Source organism: Lipotes vexillifer, unplaced genomic scaffold (genome assembly GCF_000442215.2).
Source record: "Lipotes vexillifer unplaced genomic scaffold, Lipotes_vexillifer_v1.1 scaffold307, whole genome shotgun sequence".
Classification (NCBI taxonomy): domain Eukaryota; kingdom Metazoa; phylum Chordata; class Mammalia; order Artiodactyla; family Lipotidae; genus Lipotes; species Lipotes vexillifer.
The window spans coordinates 1,191,401-1,209,236 of NW_006791331.1; the positions used below are offsets into that span (position 1 = coordinate 1,191,401).

Sequence of the window (17,836 nt, forward strand, 5' to 3'; positions counted from 1 at the left end):
CATTTACTCTTTTGTTACTGGCTTCTTTCACTCAAGATGTTTTTGAGATCCATCCATGTCCTCATGTATATCAGTATGTTTTTTAACTTCCTGTAGAATCACTAAATATTGAAGCTTGAAGGGACTTTAACGATCAGGATTAAAGCTCTGGCTCAAATGTCTATAAGGAACCAGGCAGAGAAAGTTTAAGAGTAAAGCAAACAGATGTAATGGAGTAGGGAGTGTTAGGAACTGCAGAAAACTAGAGTGTGTTCTCCAGCTAAGGAAGCAGCCAATATTTACTCAGCTTCTATTGGTTGTTGCTATATGGGAATATGGGCTTAACATAGATCTATTTTTCAAGGTAACTTGGAAAACTGGACTGTTGCATAGGATCTCCTGATTTTTAATCAACTTTAAAATAAGTACAGATAAATCAAAACATATCTGCAGGCCACCTCTAGACAAGAGATGGTTAGTTTGCAATCTCTGACTAGTCTAACCTCCTTACTTTCAGATAAGGAAAAAAGGCTCAGAAAGGAAGATACTCATCTGTGTCCCCACACAGAAAGTTGGGGACAGAGCTGAAGCAGCCTAGTATAATAGTTTAAATTGCTTATAGCACAGAGTATGAAGACAAATGGCTTGAGATGTAATCCCATCTCCACCATTTACCAGCTCTGTGGCCCCTTAGCACTTTATTTAGCCTTTATGAGGCTCAGTCTTTAAACCTGTGAGATGGAAGGGAGAAATGCCTTTCCTGTAGGGTTATTGTGGTTGTTGTTATACTAACTTAATTGAATGAGTTAATATAAAGTTAATATAAGCAAAAAGTATAGTATAGTATAGTGCCTAGTGCATGGTAAATGCTAGAGAAGTGTTTGCTATTGTTGTTGCTGTTGTAGTGGTTGCTTCAGCTATTATTTCCATGGAAAATGTATGGGAACAGTAATATTATCTGTCATGTCTGAGAAGTTAGTTTCTTCAGGACAAATTATGATACCAGGACATTTATAAATTTTCAAGCTTGATAAAACACAGCATTGAAAGGGGTCATTAATGCCAAATGTGCAATTAATCAAAATATTTTCAAGCGATTTTTACCCCAAGAATGAAAGATATAGCTGCCTATAGAAGAAAACTGAGGTTAAAATTGGCGTGCCTAATGTGTGAAAAATAGTCTCCAATTTTTTTTAAAGTTGGACTTTGTTAACCAAAGAAGTAGTTTTTATCAAACTTTAAGATGATACATACAAGCAGTTTGTCAGAAATGCGTCTCTTTTACCTATTACTCTAAAAGCTGTGGGGGATTTAAAAAGTGTAATCTTAATACCAGTTTCTATTTTATAGTGCTTTGGAGTTTTTGAAAGCTTCTTTCACAAATATTAGAAACCTAGATTTTTAGAACTAGAAAGCATTTAGGAAATCATACAACACCTCTCATTTTCTAGATGAGGAGAGATTGCTACCTACCCAGTATCATGTGACACGACAAAAATCTGGCTCCTCTGACTAACCAGAGAAAACTAAGACAAGATATAATTAGATTCCAAATGAGAACTGCAATCAGTGTTGACTGCATTTGCAACAGGAAGTGTGGACTAGGGAAATCAGGTAAGGCTCTTAGGAGGAGGCAGCTTCTGAACTGGGCCTAGAAAGAAGGGTTAAATTTTTTTTTTTTTTTTTTTTTTTTTTTTTTTTTTTTTTTTTTTGCGGTACGCGGGCCTCTCACCGCTGTGGCCTCTCCCGCCGCGGAGCACAGGCTGCGGACGCGCAGGCCCAGCGGCCACGGCCCACGGGCCCAGCCGCTCCGCGGCATGTGGGATCCCCCCAGACCGGGGCACGAACCCGCGCCCCCCACATCGGCAGGCGGACCCCCAACCACTGCGCCACCAGGGAAGCCCAGAAGGGTTAAATTTTTAAACTTGGAAAGTCAGTCAGAGGGCATAGACCTGTAAACAAAGTCTGGCTGAGTGTGCCACGTGAGTGGCACAATGTAGAGACTAACATGGTTAGTAGGGCATGAGTAAGGGAAAAGGGAAGCACTGCTGGAGAGGTGGGATAGAACTGCATCTTAGAGGGCTTTGAATGCCAAATCAAGAAATTTGGACATGAGGCCACAGCCAGGTGGTAAGCCTCCTTTTTATTTCTTCATTAAAAAAAAATGTGTGCTCTCATGTTGTGTTCTTACCACACACACACACACAAGACACAAAGCAGCTCTGGGAGATGTTGGATATGTCTATTACCTTGATTATGGTAATGGTATCACAGGTGTTTGCTTATGTCCAAACTTATCAAATAGTACACAAAACATATGTGCAATTTTAGATATCAACTATACCTCAATAAAGCTATTTTTTAAAAAAAAGAAGAAATGTATGCTCATATTTCAAAAATAACTCAAATGCTACAGAAAAATGTAAAATGAAAACTAAAAGTCCTCTCCACTCCCCCTACCCAGAGTCACTTATGATTAACAGTTTCTTATGAAACTTGCCAGAAATGTTCCCCCATGGAGTTATTTTTAAATAACAATCTTTATTTTTCAAATTGTGCTATCTACTGCAGTCATCCTGATGCAGCACAGTGACTAGATTGCACCATATCTGGCTTACACAAATGTTGAAAGCAAAAAGTACCTCAGAAGTACAACCCTGCTTGCTTAAAGGCAGCTGAAAAAAGAAATCACAAAGCTCTCACTAAAAATCAAGAAAACCAAAATGCCTTTTCAGCTCTTGACAAATAATTCATCAGTGTAATCTTTCCTATTTTCACATGCTGTTGGACCATGCTCTGCTGGCATGCATAAAGAAAATACAAATGTCCCAGGAATCTGATGTGACTCCTTGCTAATGATATTTTCTGCTTCAGTCTTTTAGCCAAGAAATAATCAGAGAATAAGAGGGGAGCTATTTTTCTGTCAGGGATATATACAAATAACTCAGTTTTAGATAATCCAGCTGTGCTAGAAAAATCAAATACAGCAGTGACAAGAACAAAATCATGGCATAAATGGAATGGAAGAAAATGAGGAAATGGAATTTGGTTATGTAAATATACTCCAAGAAGAAATAATTGAAATGAAATATCTAAACCAAGAGGTCCATGCTGGGGTTAACATGAGACAGTCTTGCTTGTTTAATACCTGACTTGGAGGAGGAGGGGAATTGAACCATTCTGAACATGGAGTACATCACAGGCAGAATTACAGGGTATTAAGAAAACACACATTAAAAAGTTCTTGGAAATGTTGAGATAAAATCATAGTCAAGCTCTATCAGGTATTCTTGGGTGGGGAGGGGAGATAGCTAATGGGTGTCAGTAGTTCAGTAAATTAAGAAAATAAATAGGGCAGTTAAAAACTCAAGACCACACATTTCTTGACCTAGTATATATACAACATTTGCTTTTTACTGTCATCTCTGCTACATGGCAACTTTCTCTTTAAGTAGCTATGTATCACATTATATGTCTGTGAACTTATATACTTCCTTCACATACCCCAGGCTTCATCCAAACTGAACTGCTTCTTGTCCATTCATAGGCTATAACTGCTAACCTCTGTGCCTTTATTTTCATTATTTCCTCCATTGGGAATGTCCATTTCTTCATCCATTTTAATTTCACCCCCATAGTGGGATGATCAAATCTTACCCCTTTTTCAAAGCCCAACTCAAAAGCTCAGCTAAAAAATCACCTCGTCTACTAAGTCTTCCCAGATTGTACCCCTCACTCCTCTCCACCCACCCCACCCAGTCACAATCTTTCTCTTTTCCACCTTCATTACACATTACCTGTATCTCTTACAGGACATTTAACACTAGGAGATTTCTACACTACTAATACTAATGTACATATTTTGCCTGCATACTGTCCTGTAAACTATCACTACACTCGGGCATTCCTCTCTAGTCCTACTGAGAGTCTACCACCACCCCTTTAACAGTCTGCAACCCTATAAAGACCATACCATTACCACTGTCTGAATAAGACTTTTAGAGGTGCTTAGGTAAGTCGAATCATTAAAAGATAGTCTCCTATCATGTGATTTTTAAAATGCTAAACCATAAAATTAAATATTCTCTAAAGGGAACCCTCCTACACTGTTGGTTGGAATGTAAATTGATACAACCACAATTTGTCCGCAGGATAAACAGGAAGAAGGGGAACCAATGAGAGACTAGCTGTAGCTGTTTGGACAGGCACATGTCACTCTAATTTTTGATTGATACAAAATTTTTGATACAGCCACTATGTAGGAGAACAGTATGGAGGTTACTTAAAAAACTAAAAGTAGAACTACTATACGACACAGCAGTCCCACTACTGGGCATATACCCTGAGAAAACCATAATTCAAAAAGTGTCATGGGGCTTCCGTGGTGCAGTGGTTAAGAATCCGCCTGCCAGCACAGGGGACACGGGTTTGAACCCTTGTCCAGGAAGATCCCACATGCCGCAGAGCAATGAAGCCAGTGTGCCACAACTACTGAGCCTGCACACCCTAGAGCCTGTGCTGCACAACAAGAGAAGCCACCACAATAAGAAGCCTACGCACCGCAACGAAGAGTAGCCCCCTGCTCGCCACAACTAGAGAAAGTCCACGCACAGCAACAGAGACCCAGCACAGCCAAAAATAACTAAATTAATTAATTAATTTTTTAAAAAAGAGTCATGAGGGCTTCCCTGGTGGCACAGTGGTTGAGAGTCTGCCTGCCGATGCAGGGGACACAGGCTCGTGCCCCGGTCCGGGAAGATCCCACATGCTGCAGAGCAGCTAGGCCCGTGAGCCATGGCCGCTGAGCCTGCGCGTCCGGAGCCTGTGCTCCACAAGGGGAGAGGCCACAACAGTGAGAGGCCCGTGTACCGCAAAAAAAAAAAAAAAAAAAAAGAGTCATGTACCACAATATTCATCGCAGCACTATTTACAATTGTCAGGACATGGATGCAACCTAAATGCCCATTGACAGATGAATGGATAAAGAAGATGTGGCACATATATACAATGGAATATTAATCAGCCATAAAAAGAAAAAAAACTGAACTATTTGTAATGAGGTGGGTAGACCTAGAGTCTGTCATACAGAGTGAAGTAAGTCAGAAAGAGAAAGACAAATACCGTATGCTAACACATATATAAATGGAATTTAAGAAAAAAAAATGTCATGAAGAACCTAAGGGTATGAGAGGAATAAAGACACAGACCTACTAGAGAATGGACTTGAGGATATGGGGAGGGGGAAGGGTGAGCTGTGGCAAAGCGAGAGAGTGGCATGGACATATATACACTACCAAACATAAGGTAGATAGCTAGTGAGAAGCAGCCACATAGCACAGGGAGATCAGCTCGGTGCTTTGTGACTGCCTGGAGGGGTGGGATAGGGTGGGTGCGAGGGAGGGAGACACAAGAGGGAAGAGAAATGGGAACATATGTATAACTGATTCACTTTGTTATAAAGCAGAAACTAACACACCGTTGTAAAGCAATTATACCCCAATAAAAATGTTAAAAAAAAAAAAAGATGTGGCACATATATACAATGGAATATTACTCCGCCATAAAAAGGAACAAATTTAAGTTACTTGTAGCGAGGTGGATGGAACTAGAGTCTGTCGTACAGAGTGAAGTAAGTCAGAAAGAGAAAAGCAAATACCGTATGCTAACGCACATATATAGAATCTATAAAAACGGTACTGATGAACCTCGTGGCAAGGCAGGAATAAAGACGCAGTTGTAGAGAATGGACTTGAGGACACTGGGGTGTGGGGGACGGGGAAGCTGGGACGAAGTGAGAGAGTAGCATTGACATATATACCCTACCAAATGTAAAATAGATGGCTAGTGGGGAGCTGCTGCATAGCACAGGGAGATCAGCTTGATGCTTTGTGACCACCTAGAGGGGTGGGATAGGGAGAATGGGAAGGAGGCTCAAGAGGGAGGGGATATGGAGATATACATATACATAGAGCTAATTCACTTTGTTGTACAACAGAAACTAACACAACACTGTAAAGCAATTATATTCCAATAATGATATTAAAAAATAAAAAAATAATTAAATTAAATTAAATGTTCTCTTTAACTGACCAAAATGTACATATGCTGTTTTTTGAGCATTTTTCTAGATTTTCTGTGATCTTTCCTTCTCTCCACCCCTCCCCCTCTCCCTCTGCTTTCCTTTCCACCTCTGTTTCCCTCTCCCTCTCCCTTTCCCTCTGTCTCTTCTGCCATGCTGATGCCATAATCATGGATTTGTCTGCTTTCTGGGTGAACAAGCATTGGCAAATCCCAGGGAGTAGGGCTCCAGGAAGTAAAGGAGAGGACAAGATCCCTATAAGAGGGACATCCCCAAGAGTGGGGTTATAGCAAAGGCCCCTTATTCCACTGTTAGGCTGTGATGGTGGTTACTTCAGCCCTTAGCTAGAGCAGCCTGGTCAGCACATTGCCAGGATTCAATGAAGCCAGAGCATTGAAATCATTAAGCAAATTTGCTAATGCTAGAAGCCATATTGGGACAGCCTTATAAGGAAAAAATATATATATAGGGCCACCTGAGTGGTGTGATCTAAAGGATGTCAAAATGATATCTCTGTCTCAGGATATCTCTCCCAACAGTAGGGTCTTGAAGGGACTGCAGCCTTTCAGAATACCCTATGAAAATGCAAACACCCCAATAAAGTTCCTTTTAGAGCTCAGTAAGGATTCATTTTCCCAAAATGATAGCTGATCAAGGGAAAAGGCCACCTAAGTATGCAAAGGAAAAGAAATAAAATGAGAAGATGGTAAATATCATAAAAAGAGATGAAGGGGTGACAAATTTTGACTCCAGAGTTGTACTGGGGTACACTCTATTCCTATTCCATTGCCAGGTGCTTTGGATCCCATTCACATGAGTAAGGAGAATTCTTAGAAAGCTTTCCAACTTCTAAAGGAATTGAGAATTCCTGTTGCCCCAATGCTGTATAGTCTTGATACAAGAAAAGTTTCAACCTGTACTAAGAACATAGTGGGTTAAACTTAAAATGCTGCAAGCCTCTAACCATAGGAATAACATGTTGAACAAAATAGACACCAGCGTGGGACTGCCCTCAAGGGGTAGCTGGGCATTGTGCCAGAGGTCTGTGAGGTAACCTGTCCTGTTCACTCTTTCAGGCTGGAATAAGGATGGGTAGGAGCTTGAGTTGCTTGAAGATGCAGCCTAGCCAGCTTTGAGAAGACCCCAGCAGAAACCTAAAATGTTTCAGATTGTACATTGCCAACAAAATAAAATTATGATTCTTAGTGCAATGTACAAAGTAGAATTTCATCTTATCCAAACTTTCCCTTCCCTTTCTCCCTAAGTTAACAATTAACACATGTAACTTATTAACATAACTGAGCATAACTGTGCAGTCTTTATATCTGTTAAATGGACATTTGTCATTTTTCCATAAAAATTCATTTGCCAGTTTTTTAAAAAAAAACTCATTTACTTAAAATATTTTCATAACCATTCTAAATCTCCATAATTTCAATCATGTTGTGAATGTAAGGAGAAGAACTAAAGTATAGGGGAAACATGATGAGAGTTTGGATGTAATTACTTTTCTATTCTTACTTGACTAATTCAGGATATTAAAATTACTCTAGGCATTTTGACAAAAGTAAGTGTAGCTCTTCTTTCCACTCAAAATAGAATAATTCTCTATGTTTAGACAGTTTGGAACTTGTACTTAAGGACTTTGAATGTGGTCTTTGCTCTTTAGCAGAGGTGGTGGAGAGGTCCATGCATTTGCCCACTGAATAAATATGTCCGTAGGCAAGGCACTATTCAGTGCTTTAGTCCATGGACTTTTTAAACATCTCTCTTGGCTGCTCCACAATCTCTTTGTTAATCATCTCATCTTCATGCTCAGGTGCCTCCAGTTCTAATTCTAGAGCATTATTTGGTAAACTAAATCATCCATAACCCAGCCAGAAAGAAAAGAAAAGCTCCCAAGTGGTGAAAAATCAAGCTGTAAAATCCATGCACTGTAAATTTCTTCATATGAGAGCCTCTGTTCAGCCCTTACACAATTCTAGCAAGTTTAACTCTGTAGTTTCCCAATTCACAGATGCTTAAAAAGAATAAATTAAAATGATGTTTCTGCTGCTATAGCTGCTTATCATCATAGTCAACCTTCACTGGGTCTTACTAGCTGCTAGACACTGTGCTAAGTCTTTTAAATGTATTATTTCGTTAAATCTTTGCAAAGACTCTATAAATAATAATAGCTAATAGCTCCATTAGTGGAGCTAATAGCTCCACTAATAGCTCCATTTTACAGTTTTATAAGCTGAATTTTATTTTTTTAATTTAAATTGTTTATATAAGCTGAATTTTAGACTAAATTTTAGAAGGACTAAATAATTTGCCAAATTTGCCTATACTTAGTATAGAAAGGTATATAGTTAACAGCATGGAAGGCTATATGACAGTTTGATAGCAAAAGAGTAGAAAAATACAAAGTGAAAAAAAATTACAAGAAGCTGGAAAGTATAGCAATTTGGAGGTATTTAATTTGGAGACTGGCCACTTTATACCTCTCAATAGCTTTCAGAAGGCAACATGGTGTTAAACACAGTAAAGGAGCTGGTTTGTGTAAGTATGAGCCCAAACCATTAAAAAATAAAACAACTTATACTCAAAATAATCTACTTAAGAATGGAGAAATAAGTGTAATGCATTCTATAAATAATTCTCAGAATTATTCTAATTGGTAAGGTAAATATCAACTGTGTGTTTTGGATTCTCAAAGGGAAGGCTCCAGTTGTCTAAAAAATTCACATAACCAGAACACATTATTTCCTGATGATGGTGGTATTTTTATGTGTGTTGTGTTTCTAGAGAATAAAACATCAAAAGGAAGGGAGGTAATATCATTTGATTTGCAAAAGGTTTTACTTTTCTTTTCAAAGCCTCTGCATTAACGTTCAGCTTGTCCAGTCTGTCAGTTTGCTGTGGTTTGGGCATATTCCATCACCAGGGTTTATCCCATTATGCTGATTAATGTAGAACTGACCATTTTTAAAGGAGACTTTGGACCATGAATAACCTGATGTGTGATTTGATTTGGCCAGAGACAGTTCCCAACCTCACTCCTTACTAGGACAAAAATGAGTCTTACCTAAAATGGCCACATGGCCCATGCCCAGGGCGTGACTGTGATTTGTCATGAGAAGAGAAGGTGAGGTCTTGAGCAAGGTCATTTCTCAAGAGGCCAGCCCTTAGTGGGATACCTGGGTGCTGCCTAGAACACCTGAGTGTCTCAGGGAAGGATGGGAACCCTGGGCCAAGACATTCAGAATGAGCCAGGGACCCTGCAAGACTGTTATAAGTACCTTTCAACAAAGTTGAACTCCTCTAAAATCTTATCCTATTATACTTTGTCTAGATCTGTCCATGGTAAAATTCCCAAGAAAACATTGCAGGGAGGGACCCTAGGGACTGAGTAGGTGGGTGGGGGAAGGGACTAAGGTGTTGCAGGCTGCTCTCTGAGTAAGAATTAAACAAACAGCCCAGTGTGGATAGAGTGATGGGAGGTTACGTTAGACAGACATAAAAAAATAAAGTCCCGAACCACTGTGGTCATTCAGCAATGTTTGCAACTTTTCACAAGGGCAGTGGCATTACTCCCAATTTCCTGGCCAAATATTTATTAAAGTAACCAAGGGCTGAGTACATGAGGCAGCCTCACATGGGCGCAACATCCTACTTTCCTTGCTGCTCTAAACTGAGAGGTACTGTCAAAAAAAACTCTTCCACACTCGAAATAGCTACGTTACAGAGGAGAGTTGGAACGTGTTCTGGGAGTGGGTGTGTTTGTTTGAGTTCAGTGTATGCAGAAAAGGCAAGCCTCCACAGCCATTCACACACCTCCCTTCTCAGCGATGGGTACGCAGACAGCCGAGCTCCTGGACTAAGTCTCTGAATGGTAATGTACATTTATAAAGATTATTTTCTTAACTATTTTGAGGCATTTTATAAATGATGTGCATGTGCCTGCTGAGCGCATATATATATATTTTGTCAACTTTTGCTTGTTTTCTCCTGAGGCTGGTCTTGTGTGGTTACTTATGTGGTATGATTTCTGAGGTGTCAGAAAGAGCTCCCCCCTACCTCCTACCCCAGCCACCCAAAAATATCTCTTGGGTTGGCCCACCACAGAACTTAAAATCCCCACATTGCCCAAATATTTGATTTAGTCATTGAAAGCAGCTGTTAAAATCCAAGTGTTACATTGGGATATTAGGCAGGCATTAGAAATTAAAGACTATATAAAACAGGAAAAAATATGGAGAAATTGCTTCTAATATAATGCTCACTTTCAAAAGAAGAATGCAAAATAAATACACAGATTTGGTCAGATGCTGTTCTTAAAATGTCATGGGGTCAGAGCCAGCATATATGACCCAGTTCATGAATATGAGCCTATAGTAAAAGAAATCCAGCACTGCTGGGCAAGTTTTGTCATGATTTATTTTGAATGAGTGCTTTCCACAGTTTCTGATCCTCAGATCCCACTCTCTTCACAGCGTATCTGACACCTCTCTTTGCTGAGTTCCGGGGGCTCACAGTGACCTCCTGTTAATCAACCTTGGTGGGGCCCAAATCCCCACTTTCTGGAAAACTCAAGGAGCCTGACATCTGCCTGTGAGGAGCTTTTAGAAAGACCTCACGAGCTCTCATCCACTCTCTCTTGGCAGCAAACTGCCAAACCAAGTCCATTTCCTCAAAAGATGGTGGAGGACTTAGCAGCTTCCTATATTGCTCTGAAACTGGAGAATGAAATTCTGCAGGCTCAAGTGCAGCGGCTGATGGAGGAAAATGCTGCCTTGCAGTCCCAGATCCCAGAGCTCCAGAAGCCCCAAGCAGCTAAAGAGGATGAACCACTCCAGAAGCCCTCAGAGGCCCAGGAGACCCAGAGACCCCCAGAGACCCTGGATTTCCCAGCAGCCTTGGAACCCCAAGAGCCCCCAGAGGTCAAGGAGCCCCAGAAGCCCAGAGAGTCTCAGGACCTCCCATCCTGGGAGCCCTCAGCAGCTCAGGAGCCCCAGAAATCCTTGGAGCCCCCAGAAGATCCAGAGTCCCTGGAGCCCCCAGCAACCCAGAATCCCCAGGCACCTCCAATGGTCCACGAGCTCACAGGAGCCTGGGAATCCCATAAGCCCTCAGAGGCCAAGGAGCCTCAGAAGCTCCCAATGGCCCAGGAGGTCCAGAAACCCACAGAATTCAAGGAGGTTCAGGAGCCTCCAGATACCCAGGATGTCCCAGCAGTCCAGGGGACTCAGAATTCAGAGCTGCAGGATCCCCCAAATGCCCAGGAGCTCCAGGAGGCACCAAAATGCCAGGACACTTCAACACACCTGGAGTCCCTTGAGTTTCTTGCCCCCCAGGAGCTCCAGGATCCTTTAGGTGCCCAGGAGTTCCTAGGACTCTTAACACCCAGGGAGTCCCTGGACAGCCTAACAGCTGCTGAAACATCAGCAGCTTCAGAGTTTCCACAGTCTTCCAATGGTTTAGAGGCTGAAGCTTTCCCTCTAGAATACCCTTTAGCCTTCAATGGGGATGCCCAGAAGCTTCCCGAGTTTCTGGTTCAATTGAATAGCTACATGAGAGTCAGAGGGCACCTGTATCCCACCGAAGCAGCTCTGGTAAGCTTTGTTGGCAACCGCTTCTCAGGTGAAGCAGGAAAGTGGTTCCAGCCCTTAGTAGATATCCAAAGTCCCCTGCTGGAGCAATTTGAAACTTTCATACAAGTGCTCCAGGATACTTTTGACAATCCAGAAAACATGGAAGATGCCAACCACCGCATCCGTAAGCTCTACCAAGGGGAGGACCATGTCCACCAGTATGCGACCCACTTCCACATCATTGCTCAAGAACTAAACTGGGATGAAAGCACCCTCTGCATCCAATTTCAAGAAGGGCTTGCCAGTTCTATACGAGATGAACTGTCTCACACAAACCCTGCCACCAACCTATCTGACCTGATCACCCAATGCATCACACTAGAAGAGAAGTTAAGTGGTAAGCCTGATCTAAGTCCGCAAGAGGCAAGTCCCTCTCAGGAGAAAGCTGAGTTTGATAGTCCACCAGCTGAAAACCAGCCTGTGCAGGCTTCAAGCAATCGCCCACACCTCAGTGAAGCCGAACGAGCCCGCCGCCGCGAAGGCCACTTGTGCCTCTACTGTGGTTGTCCTGGTCATTTCGCCAGAGATTGCCCTGTCAAGCCTCATCGTGCCCAGCAGGCGGGAAACATCGAGGCCCGGCGGTAAGGGGGAACCCGGGCGGGCCAATCTACAAATATGCCTCCCCCTCACTTCCAATATCCATGTCTCGTACTCTATGGCTTACTGTTGAAATCCGACTGGGAAGACGACAGTTTTTCGAGGAAGCTATGGTGGATTCAGGCTCCTACAGAAACAGCATTGACCATTCTGTGGTTCTTCGAGAGAAGCTGCCCATCCGCAATAACATCTTTCCTCTGATGCTCGAAACCGTAGATGGCCGTCCATTGATTAATGGACCCATAACCAAGGAAACACCACCTGTTGAAGTTAAAATTGGAAACCACGTTGAAGAGCTCCAGTTTGACATTATTCATGCTCCAAGGTATCCTCTGATTCTTGGAATCCACTGGCTTGAAACACATGATCCTAACATCGAGTGGAGTACCCGCACTGTGTCCTTTCCATCCCGTTATTGTCACTACAATTGCTTCAGGCACAGGTGGAATAGAAGACGACGTGATGAAATAATTGCTGCGTAGATCCTGTGTCCTAGTGACTGCTCCTAGCAAACTGTCTTCTGTTACCTCAGCTGTCATCAGCGTTTGCTGCTCCCAGAATCCTCCACTGAATCTCTGGCAATGAACTAAGGCTACCTGTACAACAACCCTGCCTCTCGGATCATGGACTTAACCTGACGACTTTGAGCTGCTTTTTTTTTTTTCCGCCAACCCTGCATGACCCCCTCTTTGAACCCTGCATTAATGTGAGGATGTTTTAATTACAATTTATACTAACAATATGCATGAGAGTAGATAATAGAAACTAACATTGAAAAAGTATAGTTGTTAGACCGATTTGATTTTTTCCTTATCAAGATTTTCTTTATCACAATTGCAACATCTTTTCAATAAAGAAAATAAATTTGCAAGTGATATTTTTTAAAATTCAATAAACATGGGCAATTTCTACTAGTGTTTTAATTCTTTATTGGATTAGCTGAGGGAAGAGAATAAGACAGAAGTAAGTTGGGAGGGAGGGAGGGAATTGGAAGAGTCTCGAAGCTTGAATATTCCAGGAGTAGTGACAGGTCAGTGAGCGATGGGGTATAGGGAGATGGAGAAAGTAGGGGGATGGTTGGAATGGAGGAGATTGAATGAGGTATGGAGGGATTAGAGAGAGGATAGAGGGAAAGTTGAGAAGAGGGTTTGGGGGAAATTGAAAGGAGGTTGAAAAGGGTTCAGGGGAGAGCTAGGGAGTGCTGAGGGCAGGGGTGTGGGGAGGGGTAAATTCCTACAAAAATAAAGAGTGCACTGACAGAGACACTGAGCAGCTTTGAAAGCAACCTTCTTGGACTTCATAAGTTAACCAAAGAAAGGCCCTGGAGAAGGTAATAAGACCCCTCAGTGACCCAGCTTTCCTGGTAAAGTGACAAGATCTTATTCCCTGCATCAGGAAAATTTGCCCTAGAGCTTATGCATGTTAATCTGTTCTTGTCGGTGCACAGGAGTAGGGTGGAAGGAATCAGTTTTCAACACATGCAGATCATTAGTAGCCAACTGTACGTGCTCTGCTAGCCATGCTGCTTGCATGACACACAGGAAGAGTCAAGTCAAGGAACTTATGTTCTTATGGACCTGAGAGAGGCTATTTTCCTGACTTAAATCACACAAACAGACAAACTACAGGGTTGTAGGGGTGGATGGAGGGGGTTGGATCTCCAGGTCTCCAGGAATTTCCAGAGATATGAGAAGTATGTTTCCTCTGTGTTTCCAACTCTCCTTTGGGATTCTTTTTCTGAGGCCACTTGAAGGAGATTTTGCCTCTTACTTAGACAAATAATCAAATATATGATCATAACCCTAGAAGGAGATAGGTGAGGAACTTACCATTCATTGAGCCCCTAATATCTTCCAGCTACATCAGGCATATTATACTCATTAATTGTTTCCTTATTTCTCAGAACAACCCAGTGAAGTAGGTATGCTTGCTCCTATTTTATCAGTGAGCAACCAGAGCTCCAGCAAGGCTAGTTCACTTGCCCAAAGTCATAAAGCTAGTAAGTAGTGGAGGCCTTTTAGGCTTTCAAAGCCTCTGCCCTTTCCCCTATAGCATGCCAATATCCATAATGCGGTGTTGAGAAACAAACAATGTTGTGGCAGCAGAGACCGAAGTTAGATAACCTTAAAAAGTAGAGGAAAACTCAGAAGAAAAATTGCAGGGACCATTTGAAAAGTAATTCTGTTTCCCCAGTTCCCTTGATCTCACCCCAACCCCTTCACACCCCAAACTTCCCTTTGCACCTCTTGGAGAACCTCCTTTTTTTAACTAGTGGTATTTTTTCATGAAAATTGGAAGTCCATGGGCAGTCATTTACCTGTAGGACATATGCACTAACTAGCAGCATGTGTAACACCCCTTAGATTGTCTGCCTAGCCACTTCCATAACCAATCCAAATCCTCTGCAGCCTTAAATTCTACATCTTCTAGTCCTCACTGGCTTCCTCTTTCTTCCCTGAACAGTCTAACATATTTCTTCACTATATACCTCCTTGTGGTATGTGGGGACATTTCTTAGGTATATGTACTATATCCCCCCAACCTAACACCCCCCCCACACACAAATACTTAGCCTGGGGGCAGAGACAGAATCTTCTACATGCCTACATTTAACAACATAGCCTAATACAGTGCCTGCTACATAAAAGTTCTCCAAAGTGACTGATTCAATGACACTGAATTATCATTATCCAGAGAAGGTACTCGTTTATACATCATGGGATTTTCTTATTTTTTTCTCCTACTCAATTGCTCATCTCTACCACCAAAACCCAACACTAGTTGTCAATGTAGAATTCAAGACAAGAAAGTTGTAAGCCTCTATAAAGGAAAAATACCTTTTATTTGTCAAACTACCTGAAGCTAGGAAGACCAACTGTATTGGTTTTCCCAGGACTGAGAGTATTCATGGGACACAAGACTTTCTGTGTTAAAACTGAGACAGTTCTGGGAAAACTGGGATGGTTGGTCAACCTACCTGGGCTCTAAATTTTTCTATCTGGCTGTAGAGGCTTATTTAACTACAGTACAATTTTTTATTTCAGGAAAAGGATCAATTATTTAATCATAGAATCACAGAATTTATGAGTTGTAAAAGATTCAAGAAGTCTATTCCCTAAATTTTACAAATAAAGGAGCTGAGAAGGCTCAGAGAAAGGAAAGTTACTTAACATAGCTCAGCATTACCCAGATCTCCTGACTCCAAATCCAGCGTTCTTTTCACCATAAGCTACAGTTCTCAGTAGTTAAAACTCGAGTATGTGGTCAGCACTGAGCAAGGTACTGTGGACAGTGTCTAAAGTATAACATGAGAGGTTTACAATGTGATCAAGGAGAAAAATTAACAGGCATTAGACAGTTAGCATAGATAATCAAATGTGTGGTGGTATCAAATATACCAAAGTAAAACATTGTACAAGCTGATAAAACTAACAATAATAACTACCATTTAATGAGCACTTGGATTTTGCCAGCTAGGTGATTTATGTATTTGCAACTGTCTTCAAGGTAGATTTTATTAGCCCCATTATACAAATCAAAGAAGTGAAGCCCACTGAGGTGAGGTTACTTGCCAAAGGTCACACTGCTAGGAATTGGTGGGTGCTAAAAACAAACCCTGAACTGTTTCACTCCAAAGCTGAAGTTCTATCCAATACACCACACTGGTTCTCAGGCTGAATGACCTTTACTCTTTATTAAATATTTTAACAATATTTTTTCACTAGACATGAGTTCTACTACATTAGAAAAATATATTAATTTGTTAATGCATTCATTTATTTATTAATTCAACAAGCACTTACTGAATGTTTTCTGTGTGTCAGACACAGGCATGGGAGAAGAGGATGAAAAAGGAAGAGGAAGAGAGGTACAAAGATATCTACCGTATGACTCATGGTTCTTGCTCTGACCAAAATTTAATGGGGGAAGCTATTGTGTAACACAGTACTGTGGCATACAGAGGAGAGAGCACTAACTCTGTTATAGGCTGGAAAAGTGTGTCTTGAGTTGGGTCTTGAATGAATCTGATTGGAAACAAGGGGGAGGGCAGGGCTTTCTATATTGAGTAAAGTGTACACAAAAAAAAGCAAGTTGGAGGGCAAATCACAGTGTCTTTAGAAAAGATAGTTCTATTTCACTGGCGAGTAGGGGTGTATGTGCACATCTGTGTAGGGTGGGGGTGTGTAGGTGGGGAGATGAAGATTAACAAGGAAGTTGGAAGCTCCTATCGACCTAAGATGTTCAAACTTTATCTTGTGGGCAATTTGGACTGGAGTCTTTGTTTTTCTTTTTCTTTTTTTTCCCCCTGTATTAGATTTGGGTGTGTTTCCTCTCTCTTGCTGCAAAGTTATGCACACTCACTGTAAAAAATTCATATATATCACATGTTTATAAAATAAAAGTAGAAGTTTCTCCTTCCTCTTTGCCTATTATCTCACAAATTAGGAGGTTTTTAAGTGGAAAAGAAACGTGACTAGTTTATATTTTAGGAATTTGACAGTGATGTGGAAAATGATAAGGGAGAATGTGACAAAGTACCCCCATTCTTTTTTACCTTCTTAGATTTTATGAAGATGGATCAAACCATCAAAGGTAAAATATTAAAAGTAAGTTAAGCCCAGTTTTCTTCAAATATTTATTTTGAGTTTTTATTATGAGCAAAACAATGAAATATGCACAAACATAAATGAACAATGTGTCTTCCAGCAAAATTTCTACAGTCTAGTAACAGATAAATGTTCATGAATTATAAGAAACTACCTTTCCATTTGGGGCCTTTCAGTTTTAAATTTTAAAGACTTTAACTGGAGAGGTTTTTCTGAAAAAATATATTCTGCAATATCTGGCACAGATAAAGAGAAAACAGCTAACTTTAGCTAACTTTTTTAGCTAACTTCCTTCTTTAGCTAACTTTTCTAAGTTTACACTTTAACAGGAAAAGCTATACATTTTAGTAGCTTCTCTTTCTAGTTTTTTTTCTTGACAAATATTTCATATTTCGTGCTCTTAAAGTATGCCTGGAGTAGTCATGGTCATTCCATAGACGGATTTATACATGCTCCAGTTCTTAAAGTACCTGTATATTTCTAAAGTTATGTTTTTAAAAGGTTTTTTTAGGGATAGATTATTTTAAACATTCTTAATGCAATAAATATTTATATCTAGCATATTACTATATATGAAATATTAAATTACAAAAACAATATAAGTGTCAGGACACTAGGGGTCAGGAGATTAAGATTAAATTCCTGAGTTTGTCACTTACTAGCTATACAACCCATATTGTTTATGAAATGAGTAATACAATACTTGCTTTACCTACCCAACAGAATTAGAGAAAGCATCAAATTAAAAATCTCATGTTTAAAAAGCATTATGAAATAAACAAGGTCCTACTGTATAGCACAGTAGCAATATCCTGTAATAAACCATAATGGAAAAGAATATGAAAAAGAATATATATATAAAACCCATATATATATATATATATATATACACACATATCTGAATCACTTTGCTGTACACCAGAAACTAACACATTATA

At 40.6% G+C, this 17,836-nt stretch overlaps 1 protein-coding gene across 1 annotated transcript; it reads left to right on the forward strand.

Annotated features, from left to right (window-relative positions):
• Positions 1-10,740: 10,740 nt before the first annotated feature.
• RTL3 (retrotransposon Gag like 3) lies at positions 10,741-12,279 on the forward strand. The gene has a single exon (XM_007464330.1). It carries the CDS (start codon positions 10,741-10,743, stop codon positions 12,277-12,279), a length of 1,539 nt encoding a protein of 512 aa, XP_007464392.1.
• Positions 12,280-17,836: the final 5,557 nt, after the last annotated feature.